At 38.1% G+C, this 14158-nt stretch overlaps 1 protein-coding gene across 1 annotated transcript; it reads left to right on the forward strand.

Moving 5' to 3' along the window:
- The first annotated feature begins 6125 nt into the window (after positions 1 to 6125).
- LOC120422111 (arrestin domain-containing protein 2-like) lies at positions 6126 to 12810 on the forward strand. Its single transcript, XM_039585478.2, has 5 exons — positions 6126 to 6397; positions 7346 to 7683; positions 7749 to 7928; positions 7992 to 8177; positions 11877 to 12810. Exons 1-5 carry the CDS (start codon positions 6277 to 6279, stop codon positions 12072 to 12074), a joined length of 1023 nt encoding a protein of 340 aa, XP_039441412.1. The 5' UTR covers positions 6126 to 6276; the 3' UTR covers positions 12075 to 12810.
- The last annotated feature ends 1348 nt before the right edge of the window (positions 12811 to 14158 follow it).

The following is a 14158-nucleotide window of genomic DNA, read 5'->3' on the forward strand; positions in this document are numbered from 1 at the left end:
TGGCGGCAAGTTTTAACTTGCTGGTTGTACAAAATGTAGCCAACTTTTTCCTCTACCTTTATAAAAGAAGGAATTGGCTTCTCCAGAACCATCCGGACAACTCGCACTCCATTCGGAATGCCTGGAAAATATTCTCGCCAGACTTCTCTCCGAATGAAGTTGACTTCCCCGTAGGCCTCGAGATGGGTGGCGATTATTTCGTTCGGCATGTGCGGCGGCAAATCGTGGACGCGGACTTGGATGGAATTGTCCTCCAGGAAAATAGGTATCCGGAACAATTTGCCTCTGCATCCTACCTTGTGTTTGAGGTTATGGCGTTCGGCTAGGTCCGAAGCTTCCTCCGGCGATCCCAGCTCGATGATGACGTGGTTTCGGGAACTGTTGAGTTGTAGATTTTTAACTCGTTTCAAATCCAGTTGAAGGTCGTTGGAGATGAACTTTGAAACGGATTCGATGTCCGGTCTTACCGGCAAGACGTTATAGTCGATTACGACCGCGTTCCGGTGATATTTCGACATTTCGAACGGCACGGCCCCGTCAGGGGAGAAAAAGAACAAAGGAGATCAGCACAGGCTAGTGTTTACGTCCGACCGCTGCAAGAGCAAGCTGTCGTCTAACCTCAATACCTACAGTCATCCAACATATTCGGAACACCCACAAATTCGGAACACTTTTGTGATAATTTGTCAATAGCATGCCAAATGCATCTTTTCTGTCGACCCTACTATTTTTAGGACCTTTATTTGGACATTCTCTTGCTATTTCACTGGTAAAAGTAGTACTTTTTGAACAAAAAACTTCATTTCAAGACTATTTTATCCAGAGCAGCAAATCACTCCCTCCAAATTGCCTGTTTCATAATTGTGGGATGTTATTGTGCCTCCCACAATTGTGGAACACCTGAATTTAACTGATATTTTCACAAAAAATAATATTAAGACCATTCATAAAACATAACTAAGCTTGAATTTCGTTGGTTTCAGTGCGTGAAGTCATTATTTTGTAAAACTTATGTTTTCATGGAGAGAACCAAAATTTGTTTACATCCGTAAGAAAAAAGTCTTCCGTTTTTGTGGATTTCAAGGGTCAAAGTTTTTCTTCAAAAACTTGATATAAAAATTTAAATTAGCAGTTGTTCGGTACAGCATTCGAAAGATCCCAAGATAAGCTTTCAAATGAAGGTAAAAGCGAATCATTAAGTTTAATTATCGATTGGCTATGATTTTTTGAACATTGGCCAATCTGTAAACTGTTCCGAATTTGAGGGATGACTGTACAACTTTGCCATTCTTCCTTTTTCAAGATACAGACTTTTGAATTTTTGAATACCCGAGTGAACGAGGATGATATGGTGATTATATAGAATCTTATTTTTTTTATTTGAAGATAATAATCATTTACTCTGAAAAATTACAAATGATAACACAAGGGGTTTCCAGCATCAAGGATTACTGACCAGTCTAAATGGAATTACCAGGATTACTGGCAATATGCCACGGATTCCTTTGATTTCCCAGAATTACTTGGGATTACCAGAAACCACGCAGAAGAGCTAAAATTTTATAAAAATAACTTGAATTACTGCCTAGCTTCCAGCGTATTGAGAAAAGTCTTTGGAATTGGATCGACTGACAGCTGTCATATGCACAAAACCACGTGCTTGGCAATAATGCGTCCATCCCCGTAATTCCCGGCTCGAAATTCCCGGGATTTTTTTTTTTCAAAAACCGGGATTTCTCGAATCCCGACAATTTTTATATTTTGTACGGGGAATTCCCGGAATTAAACAAAAATCTTATTTTGGCCTGGAAATTAGATTCGCATTACAATTTATAAGTTTAAACTTTTCTAAAATTTTACGTAAATTGGTACCATTTTATTTGTTGTCATTTTTATTTTTTTAGACATCTTAAACCAATTTTTTAAGCTGTTTTAGTCAGGCCTACAAAAAGTTTCCGACCCAGCGTACACAAGAAGCAAACCAAAATGTCAGTTCAATGCTAACATGTGACTGTAAGCCTACTGTGTCACTCACTCAATTCGTTTCATATGAATGACTCGTAAAATCCTCTATAAACACTATTTTAACATTTTTTAAACAATTGAATGGTTCTAGACTGTGCAAAACGCTTAAAACAACCATAACTTATTTTCAAAATTACATTTCCACGCATAAATACAAACTTTTTGTGTAAAAACTTGTTTCTTTATTTGTGTGCATGCAACGTCGAATGAGCGTTGGTCGACTACTGCCACGTAGTGCAGCTGCTCAGTGATCTAGGGCACTCACGACTGCGACGGGTTTGTTTATGTCACGGTTTTGCAATTCAGTGAATGGAGATGAAAAATTCGTGTCAGCGTCGCCGTTTTTCGCGTTTGGTTTTAGTCATGTCATATAGAAATAAATTAAAAATAAATATTTATAAGATACTTATTTATTTTTGAATTAGAAATGTGGTGCATATAAAATTCAAAGCAATCTAAAAACTGCTATCATTGTTTGGATTGATATTAATAGTATTAAGCTAATTCTATAACTTTAAAACTTGAAAAACATAACAATTATAAAGAAAACATAGATTTTGTGACTTTTTCAAAAACTTCCTGGGAATAAATATTTTTCCCGTTTTCCGGAAAACTCAAAACCCGGGATTTTGACGTTTGAGTGCTTTTTCATTCGAATACATTTGAATTAGAGAGCATCCAAGTGAGCGGACATTCTGAATCCACTCTGTACTTCTTACAACTATAAAAGGCATCAAGCAAAATGCATTCTGCCGACTTCCCTTTAAAGAATTACTAGTAGTTTCTTGAATTAATGGGAAATACACGAATTACTGAGTAACTATGGACTTACACGAATTACTATGGAATTACTAGGTAATTCGAGAATTACAGGAATTACTGCAGAATTGCGGAGTAATACTGGAATTACTAAATTACTTACTCAAAATCCGAATGATCCCGTACTAGCTATAACTTTGGTTTCTTACATGAAAACTAATAGGCAATAAATAGAATCAAAAAAGGTTTATCGAAATTATCTTTTAAACAGTTATTTTTTGTTATTTTCTGAAGTATGTTTTAACAAAAAAGAGTCATGGAAATACCAGAATTACTGGGATTATTAGGAATTACCAGGATTACTCTGGAATGACTCAGTAAATCCGGAATTACAGAATTACTTGATCAAGTTCCAAGTAATTCCGGATTAGTGACCAGTCTGACACGATGCTGGAAACCCCTTGTGATAACACTCAAACCCCGATGGTTTGACACCAATTGTTGTCAAACGAACGGGGTCACTTTTAAGTTTGACACCTTCACACACACTACCAAACGATTGGTTTGATAGCATGGCTTTCTACCTAAAGTACTCGCGATTGAGTGAATAGTGTTGTGGCTGTCAAAATCGCTATCTATGACTCTGTCACTCTGCGATGGAAGCAGACTTTGTTTATGTTTTGGTTTTCCTGGCATAGTCCATTGTTCGTTTGTTATTGTTTTTGTTTTCATGAGACGGAGTGTTGCACTCACACTAATGTAAACCAAGATCGCGAGTACCTATGCTGTACAGCCTTGGGTTGGTAGTAAGTGTGAGTACCGTGTAAAAAGTAACAGATTGTAATTTTTTAGTTTGACTTTGTCAAACCATCGGGGTACAAACTTAAAAGTGTCAAACGAAAAAGTGACCAGACACCGGGAGTTGAGTGTAAAGGGTTTTAAAAGAGAAATTTTGGATCAAATCCCATATTAAAAATATTAATTTTCATTGAAAACAATTAGTACAATGCATTTTATTTACATATTAAAGAAATTTGGCACTTTTAAGCACTTTTCAAAATGGGTAATTCTCCGCCAACTCACACAGCAGTTGCCCCGACCCCTCTTCGATTTGCGTGAAACTTTGTCCTAAGGAGTAACTTTCGTCCCTGATCACGAAGCCGAGGTCCGTTTTTTGATATCTCGTGACAGAGGGGCGGTACGACCCCTTTCATTTTTGAACATGCGAAAAAAGAGGTATTTTTCAATAATTTGCAGCCTGAAACGGTGATGAGATAGAAATTTGGTGTCAAAGGGACTTTTATGTAAAATTTTACGACCGATTTTATGGCGTACTGAGAATTCCAAAAAAACGTATTTTTCAATGAAAAAAATACACTTAAAAAGTTTGAAAAATTCTCCCATTTTCCGTTACTCGACTGTTAAAAAATTCTGGAACATGTAATTTTAAGGGAAATTTAATGTACTTTTCGAATCTACATTGACCCAGAAGGGTCATTTTTCCATTTAGAACAAAAAATTTCATTTTAAGATTTCGTGTTTTTTCTAACTTTGCAAGGTTATTTTTTAGAGTGTAATAATGTTCTACAAAGTTGTAGAGCAGACAGTTACACAAATTTTGATAAAGAAACATAAGGGGTTTGCTTACAAACATCACAAGTAATCACGATTTTACGAAAAAAAAGTTTTGAAAAAGTTACTTTTTGCGTTTCTCTTTGTTTCGTCGTCCGTGTCTGTGACGATGAACGGCCATGATCGACGACGACCAACTTTTTCAAAACTTTGTTCGTAAAATCACGATAACTCGTGATGTTTATAAGCAAACCCCTTATGTTTCTATATCAATTTTTGTAATTGTCTACTCTACATTTATGGAGAACATTATTACACTCTAAAAAAAGCCTTGCAAAGTTAGAAAAAACACGAAATTTTAAAATGAAAATTTTGTTCTAAATGGAAAAATAACCCTTCTGGGTCAATGTAGATTCGAAAAGTACATTAAATTTCCCTTAAAATGACATGTTCCAGAATTTTTTACAGTCGAGTTAGGAAAATGGGAGAGTTTTTAGTGTTTTTTTTTCGATGAAAAATACGTTTTTTCGGAACTCTGAGTACGCCATCAAATCGGGCGTCTAATTTTCCATAAAAGTCCCTTTGACACAAAATTTCTATCTCATCACTGTTTCAGGCTGCAAATTATTTAAAAACACCTCTTTTTTGCATGTGCAAAAATGAAAGGGGTCGTACCACCGTATGCAAAAAATATAAATTTTCATTGAAAACAATTAGTACAATGCATTTTATTTACATATTAAAGAAATTTGGCACTTTTAAGCACTTTTCAAAATGGGTAATTCTTCGCCAACTCACACAGCAGTTGCCCCGACCCCACTTCGATTTGCGTGAAACTTTGTCCTAAGGAGTAACTTTCGTCCCTGATCACGAATCCGAGGTCCGTTTTTTGATATCTCGTGACGGAGGGGAAGTATGACCCCTTCAAAAAAGAGGTGTTTTTCAATAATTTGCAGCCTGAAACGGTGATAAGATAGAAATTTGGTGTCAAAGGGACTTTTATGTAAAATTGGACGCCCGATTTGATTCCGAAAAAGTTCGCGATTTTATGAAAAAAAAAAACGTTTTGAAATAGTTGGTCGGCGCTGATCATGACAGACACGAACGATGAAACAAAGAGAAACGCAAAGAAGGGGTGGTCCGATTTGGTTTATAATCGGGATTCTTACATATTTTGATAGTATCAGTTGCTCCACCAAATTTGAGCTTGATCAGAAAAAGTGCATTTCGAGTGGTGTGCCAGTTGGCGCAAAATGACCCAAATATAGAATAAAGAAGATTGAACAATCCATCGAATTGCTTGAACTTATTTTCAAATTTTATTGTCCACCAAAAAAAAATTATTTAAACCATACCACTTAAGAAATGGTGTAATCCCTGAAATTTAGACATACATAAAAAAAGCATTTGAAAAGGTGTTGCTAGAAGTTAAAACCAAATAGTAAATATTGCTTACAACATATCTGGTAAATTGTTCAAATTATTTTCTTCTACGCGGACACTCCCCAATATACCTACATTAAAAACAAAAACAGTTTTAGGAATACTTTCCTCTGATATGTATGGGTATTTCAACTCAAGGAGGATACTGAAATAAATTGATTTCATAAATTTAAAAAAAAATACAAAAAACAAAACAAAAATGTACTCAACTTTATAAAACACAGCCACCGTTTCTGCACGGATGCATCAAAAGCAACGATGATGCTTTTTTTTCAGAGTAAGCTCTTGAACCCGGTTGAACACCACCTTCAGCTTCAGCACGGCGTTGATTTGTGTGGGACTTGCCTGTTGTGTATGGCCGGCTAGCTCTGCTCGCTCAGTAGTAGTCAGTTCGGAGTTCGGAGTTGCACGTAGATTTTTTGTTGTTGCTTTTTGCTTCCTCGTAACAGCCAAAAAGTGCACCACCGAGGGACGAAAATGACGCGGAAGTTGTTAAAATTTCAAATTATCCTGGACCGGGACTCGTTGCTGTACCTGCCGGGTCAAGTGCTGGCTGGAAGGGTGCTTCTGGAAACGCTGGAAAGCACAGCTGTGCTCGGTAAGTGAGAAGAGCTTCCGCATTTTCAACATGAGCGTGACTGCTGGTTCCTTTCAACTTCAACATACACTTGAGTAATGGAAATAGTTACACTTTTGAGTGCATAGACCAGAAAATAAAAAATAATTTGTAAAAAAGTTAGTTCAGCGTGGGCAAGCGTTGTAAGATACCTTGTCGCGTAGGCGTCGTGACGCCGCAGCAGCAGAAGCGTTCAAGGTCGTGTATACGAAAGTGGGTTTCGCGGTTTAAATGAAGTACAGATGGTTTTTTTATTTTCTCTGGCAAGTGTATCATTTGAAACTGTATTGTTCATATTGTGCAAAAACTAAAAACTAAAAACTAAAAACTAAAAACTAAAAACTAAAAACTAAAAACTAAAAACTAAAAACTAAAAACTAAAAACTAAAAACTAAAAACTAAAAACTAAAAACTAAAAGACAAAAAGACAAAAAGACAAAAAGACAAAAAGACAAAAAGACAAAAAGACAAAAAGACAAAAAGACAAAAAGACAAAAAGACAAAAAGACAAAAAGACAAAAAGACAAAAAGACAAAAAGACAAAAAGACAAAAAGACAAAAAGACAAAAAGACAAAAAGACAAAAAGACAAAAAGACAAAAAGACAAAAAGACAAAAAGACAAAAAGACAAAAAGACAAAAAGACAAAAAGACAAAAAGACAAAAAGACAAAAAGACAAAAAGACAAAAAGACAAAAAGACAAAAAGACAAAAAGACAAAAAGACAAAAAGACAAAAAGACAAAAAGACAAAAAGACAAAAAGACAAAAAGACAAAAAGACAAAAAGACAAAAAGACAAAAAGACAAAAAGACAAAAAGACAAAAAGACAAAAAGACAAAAAGACAAAAAGACAAAAAGACAAAAAGACAAAAAGACAAAAAGACAAAAAGACAAAAAGACAATTTAATGCCACCACCCTATCCCTAAAGGTCTTCACTTCCACGTGCTCGGCGAGTGCACCGTCAACGTGGCCAAGGGCGTCCGGCGGGACAAGTCGTACGACAAGGAGAACTACATCGACTTCCGGATGAAGCTGCTGGACGACTTCGACAACAAGCCGATCCTGCTGTCCGCCGGAGTGCACTGTTTCCCGTTCAAGCTGGGCCTGCCGGTGTCGCTGCCGTCGACCTTCCTGGGGCAGCACGGGTGGATCCAGTACTACTGCAAGACAAGCCTGCAGGAATCGTCCGGCATCACGCACAAAAACCAGCAGGTCTTCATCGTGCTGAACCCGATCGACCTCAACCTGGAGGATCCGCTGCTGAGCGTAAGTGTTGTGGTCAGCTTTAATCTCAAACCGTAGCTCTTCAAGAAGTGACTCTGTTCCCCCAGGATCCCTTGGAGGCCAGCGTAAGTCACCGCGTTGGAGTTGGACCGCTCGGAGGGACGATCCGGTGTAACGTCGGGCTGGACAAGCGAGCCTACGTCCCGGGGGAGAACATTCTGCTCACCGGAGAGATCCACAACCAGACCAAGCTGGCCATCAAGCTGCTCAAGTACGCGCTCGTTGAGGTTCGTTGGTAATATTCTGGGTTATTCCGCAACGTAAGTTGACGCGGATTTGATTGTTTACAGACCGTGCAGTTCTTCGCCCACGGGAAGCTGTTGCACCAGGAGCGTCGCGAGTTGGCCGCCCTCGTGCGTGAGCGCATCAAATCCGGCAGCCGGGACGTGCTCCAGAACGGACACCTAACCGTGCCGCCGCTTCCACCCACGAACCTGCTCGGGTGTCACCTGATCCGGATACGGTACAGCGTTTGTGTGAGTATATGACTTGGACTGCTCTAAACAAGTTGAATAGTCATTTCATTGATTGAATTTACTACCTTGCATATGAGTAATTCGCTACGTTTTCTCAAATCGACCTTTCTTTGAATTATTTTTATCTGAATGAACCTATGTTCACTAGGAAAAAAAATCGACATCAGGGATACCCTCTGACTCGATTCCTCAGGCAAAAATAAGTATCGGTGCCAATTTTGCCGCCTTTGCCGTTTCGGCCACCATGGTTCGATGACTAAGTGACGGTCGACCATCGACCGGTCGACCGTCACTTATTCATCGAACCATGGTTGTCCATATGAGCCACTCAATCAAATGAACTGTTTTAATGAACACTATTTGTTGTTGTTGTAAGCGCGAGAGGTGTATACTCTCGCAAAATAGAACTTTCCTCTCGTTTCAATTCCGCTCGGTCTTTAACTGTGGGTGTATGTCACCTAATTAGGTTTAACGCCGTGACGTCATTTGACAGCTCGTGTGCACTGTTTACATGGTCTTCGTCGATTGTCGACGAATTTCCCCGAACAAAATCGACGATCGCATCGATCTGTGCTAAGCCCATGTAAACAGTGCACTCCTTCAAACCTCCAAATCGAGTCGGCGTAAAACCTAGGGACGTGGCGTTACATCGTGCTGCCGTCTGGTTTTTTAAAGTGCAAGAGTGGAAAAGTGCTGAGTCATCGTCTAAAAATAGACGGCGTCCTATTTCGCCCAGCAAAATGAAGTCGATAAAGTAGTCGGTTTCGCTGGAGAAAAAGTGGAAAACGTGGTCTAAAAATAGCGACGCCATCCCCCTATTTGCTCTCATTTTTCATCTCGCGAGATCTCAGAAACTATTGATTCGGTATTTGATGTTGAAAAATGTAACTTTTATGAAAGTGTTTTCTCTTTTCAATTAAAATGTTTTACTAAAATTTTCATAACATGCAGTATGAGTTTCAAACTAAGTTTTAAAAGATTTTTATTTAAATTTTTTGTCGTTTCTTCTCATATTGCAATTTTGAAAATTTAGAAACAAAAAACTGTAAAAACTTTAAAGAAAATTACACTAAAATCACTAAAGTTTTGAACTGCCGCTCAAATCAAGTCCGTCCCATATGTAATTTCGTCAACTTTAAGTTAATGATGTAGTCGGGTTCAAAATCATCTGAACTATCAGAAAAACCAATAAAATTTAGTAGTTTATTCTAGAAAACCGTAGAAAATTCACTTTTTCGAAAAATTCTAACACGTAACATTATAGGCGGGACAACATTGACTTGCGTTTTTCTCGGCTTGCTGTTTTTACATATGGGACGGACACGATTAGAGCGGAACAGAACGTCTACAACAAATTTTGCCTCGTGTGATACCCATATTTAAGTACCGTAAAACGGGGTTGATAGCCGGGATAACTGCCAATAGGGACGTGGCGTTACATCGTGCTGCCGTCTGGTTTTTTAAAGTGCAAGAGTGGAAAAGTGCTGAGTCATCGTCTAAAAATAGACGGCGTCCTATCTCGCCCAGCAAAATGAAGTCGATAAAGTAGTCGGTTTCGATGGAAAAAAAGTGGAAAACGTGGTCTAAAAATAGCGACGCCATCCCCCTATGTAAGAGTAGAATTTCCGTGCGTCGTATACTGTGTTAACAGCATACGATGTATGGGGAACCTACAGCTGCATCGGTGAAGATCCGATCATTTTTACAGCGGCGAGATAGCCGAGAGGGTTGGGGCGCGGACTTGGTAATCTGAGTATGACTCTTGCCGAATTGATGTTTTTTTTTGGGGTGAGCAGACCTGATTTTTTTTTAACTTTGGTACATGCTTTTTGTATACACGTTTTCTCATACAATATTACATGCTTTTGCTAACAAAGGTGATGTGCATGCTTTTGCATGCGATTTTACCATCGAATTTTTTGCTGTGTACTGACCGTGGTAGAGAAGTGTTCAAGAAGAACTTTCAATAAAAATTTAAAAGTTTAAAAAGTTAGTTAACTATAAAACAGAATATGTTGATGAAAGGCATTATTTCAAACTTCAGAAAGTGTCATGATTTTCTCAATGAACATGATTTTGAATCGGAAAACGAATTGCATTTTCGGCTACTTTGGACAATTTTCCATTAAGAGAAGGCAAAATAAGTTTGTAAATAATAAATAATATAAGTTTTTGAAACACAATTTAAAAAAATCTCTAATTTTATAGGCAATGTTAGTTGAACCAATTTTATGCAAAATGTGAAAACTTGTGATTCGTGCTTCGAAATCAGTTTAAAATGCAATATAAATCAATAATTTTATAAACAAAACTTGTTTTAACGAATTTCAGGAAAAATTTCGACTTTTTTACAATTTTACCAAAAATTTATACGTATTTTGTTATAAAGCTTATAAACTTAGTTAACTTAATATAAACATTGATTTTTTTTTTCTTAAAAACTATATCAGAAACCTTAGTGATGGTACACCCAAAATTAAAGAACGAGGGGATAGTCCTCACGGAAAGAAACGTGAGGAAAGTGCTATTTTGCGAGAGTATAGTCCTCTCGCGAGTTCATTCGTTCATTGAAACAGTTCATCCTATTAAGTGGATTATATGGACAGATGACCGTCACTTAGTCACCGAACCATGGTGGCCCATACGGCAAAGGCACGGTTCAATATGCCGAAGGTCTTGGGTTTCGAGTCTCGGTACCGGTACTTTTTTTTTTGATAGATGAACTTTTTTTGAAAATGAACCCATGAGTAAAGTACTCTCGGTAATTTCGGGATTTATCCTCTCCGTCCGCACAGAATACCATTTTACTACGGAATCGTGCTCTTTATCCTCTCGTGTGCCGATGCCCAGTTCTGGGTGTACATTTGACGTAAAAAATGATTTTTTTTTAAATTTCAAAAATAGTGCAAGGACTTAGTGTGGCCTACCCCAGTACATGTTTAAAAAAAAAATCTTGAGAAAAACCTTTCCAGTTGGGAAATATTCCAAAAATAAATTGAAATCCTATCAAAGTCACCCCGGTTTACGGTACAGACAAATTATTTTTTTGTGAAAAATTTATTATTTTTCACAACCATTTATTTTGCAGTCGAAAAGTAATTGATGAAAGATGATGAAAAGATAACCGTTTTTGAGTTATAACCATTCCAAAAGTTCAACGAAACGAAGTTGACTTTATAGCTGTCGGCCACCATTGCTAGTACCAACCACTAGTGTCTTCCTTTTTATCTACAAGGACTTCGCCGCCCTGGGCTCCTAGGTGTAGGTGTAAAGAATGTTAGAGCGCGCGCCGCGGGATTCGAACCGGCGACTTCTGGATTGTGAGTCCAGTGCGCGGTCCGATTGATCCACACGGGCGGGAGTTCAAGTTTTCGATAAACGCAGAAATTGTGTTTATTTTCATCAGCGTCTGAAACAAAATAAAAATGTTGGGACAGACAATTTTCATTTTTTTAATAAAACCTTGTGAAATCTGGAAAATTGAAAGGGGATGAAAAGAATAATTAGAAAGTTGTCCGTAATGCCTTAAATTTAATTTTCAAACCCAGCTTTTCCTGACAGCAAATCATTATACTGTAGCAACGTGCTCAACGCATTCAGCAACACCTATTAGTCAGAGTTACACGATCATTGAATTAACTGCAGCAAGCTGAATGTAATGCAATTCTCTACTCCCTCTTCTCTTTTCACCGTTTGCAGATCCTCATCGAGCCGAACCTGATGGAGCGACAGGTGGCCCTGCGGGTGCCCATCACGCTGGGAACGTACCCGTACAGGCGTGACGACCAGGACCAGGACCAGGGTGAGAACCTGCAGCAGTGGGTGGAAAACTACGTGCGCTATCCGTCCACCCTGCCCGTGTCCCGAACCGGCCCAAACCCCCCGCAGCTCGAGTGATCCGGATCCTTCCGGAGCGGCGACGACGACGACGACTCTTAAACTCAATTCCCCAGGATTAATCACTATGCAATGACTTTAGTAGTTTCGTTCGTACGTACGTTCGTTCGTTTGGCCAGGCCTTGGACAAACGTGCCTCTGAGGCAGCGAGTTGTTGAAGTATCAATTACACTGGCCAACTAACACGTGGCGAAAGTTTTGGAACAAAATGAATCATTAACTTAATCGCTTAAAATCACGCAAATATTTTTGCTCAGTGTTTTTTTATTACGCTGAAGTGTGCACATAAAACGACTTGCCAACTTCGATGGGAAGTCAAACCCCATCCAATCTGTTGGCCAGTGTAACCTTTTAACTGCACACTTCTGAAACAGTTAAACCCCGCTGTTTGGACACCACTTTATTAAATCTTACATGTGATTCACTGTCACCCCCGCTACCAGGACAGAAGCGAAAGTTCACACAACCAGTGTCAAACCAACGGGGTTTTACTGCGTACCCACCTAGCTCTATTTCTCTCGGCACAGGATGCAGGATGCCATCTCATGCAGGGCTGACTGACACCAGGCGCCTGCACCTGTGCAAGTGCTCCAACACTAACACACACACACACACACACACACACACACACACACACACACACACACACACCGGTGCAAAATGTAACACGATACACTCTAACGAACCACCCAATGCAGATGATGGTAATACAATTTAATAAAGCCTGATGGAATTATTTGAGTGTATTTCTCGGCGAATTGGGTTAGTCAATGCTCCTGCCGTCATTCACTGGGGGGGGGACGCAAGGTTTGATTGGTTTTGTGGGTTTGCAATTTAATATTGACAATGTTAAACAATGCGAAAAAAAAGCTCCTAATCGCCATCTCGCGTTCTTTCATTGCAATTTTTGGAGGAATTTAGGGACTCACCGGTGAGAGTCGAATAGTCGAAGAAAAGGGGAGGAGTGACCCGAGCAGACGGAAAAAACTTGGAAATAACATATTTTGATATTTGAAAACAGTAGTCCAATAACATTTTATGTTATTTATAACAAGATTTGTTATTCGTCGTTATGACATTTTTGTTATTGGATTGTGATTGTATTAACTGTCTAATAACTCTTTTAGTTATTTTTCGAACAAATCTTTGTTATTATTATTTGTTATTTTAACAACTAATCCGATCATCCCAATAACAGTTGGAGTTATTCTTCCATAACAAAAAATGTTATTCCAAAGTTGTTTTGGCTTTCAACCAATATTATATCAGACATGTCAATCCACCCAGCAGGGCAAATTGGTCAAATTTAAAAACAATTTTACAATGAGGTAGAATTTGGTAGAATGACGGAATATCATTTTTAGACTTCAGAACAACATTATCCAATCATTGAATGTGCCCCGGATTGTCAGCAGGGCTGCTCTTATTTGAAATTTTATTAAAATTGCAATATTCTTAAGGAATTTGTTGGAATTTCTTACAAAAAGTATTTAAAAACAATTTTACAATGAGGTAGAATTAGGTAGAATGACTGAATATCATTCTTAGACATCAGAACAACATTATCCAATCATTGAATATGCCTCAGACTATCAGCAGAGCAGCTTTTATTTCAAATTTTACTAAAATTTCTATTTTTTGTTCATTAAATATTTTTTAGCTATCATTAATTCTTTATGGGGTAGAAATTGATTAAATAATTATGTGGCATAATTTTGCAGCAGAAACACTTGCTACATGCTAGGAATAATCAGGACTGATGGAGACGCATGGTTGCTCATTTTTGAACAATCTTTAATTTGCTCCAGAACCGCCATTTTTGAACTTAAGTATGGCCTTTTATAGGTCAAATCGGGCTAGAATTTTCCAAGAAATACGATGCCGTGGTCAAAATCGATATATAAAGTACTTTGAAAATAAAGTATAAAGAGAAGTGCTACTTATAAGAAGTTTAGGAAAAATCTGATTGCAGATTCGTTAGGTAGAATGGAGGTAGACTACTTTGTATTACTTCAGAAGTTTTTTGACGTCGTTTTCTTGAAAACAGGTTTCTTTCCAGCAGAGCAATTCTCTACGAAATCGGT

This window comes from Culex pipiens, chromosome 3 (assembly GCF_016801865.2).
Source record: "Culex pipiens pallens isolate TS chromosome 3, TS_CPP_V2, whole genome shotgun sequence".
In the NCBI taxonomy this organism is placed as follows: Eukaryota; Metazoa; Arthropoda; class Insecta; order Diptera; family Culicidae; genus Culex; species Culex pipiens.

What these genes read in the sequence shown, in the direction of transcription:
- LOC120422111 (XM_039585478.2), top strand. Translation starts at nt 6,277, where the DNA reads ATGACGCGGAAGTTGTTAAAATTTCAAATTATCCTGGACCGGGACTCG. An exon ending in GGAAAGCACAGCTGTGCTCG is followed by an intron (nt 6,398 to 7,345) that starts GTAAGTGAGAAG and finishes CTATCCCTAAAG; the next exon opens with GTCTTCACTTCCACGTGCTC. An exon ending in TCAAGTACGCGCTCGTTGAG is followed by an intron (nt 7,929 to 7,991) that starts GTTCGTTGGTAA and finishes GATTGTTTACAG; the next exon opens with ACCGTGCAGTTCTTCGCCCA.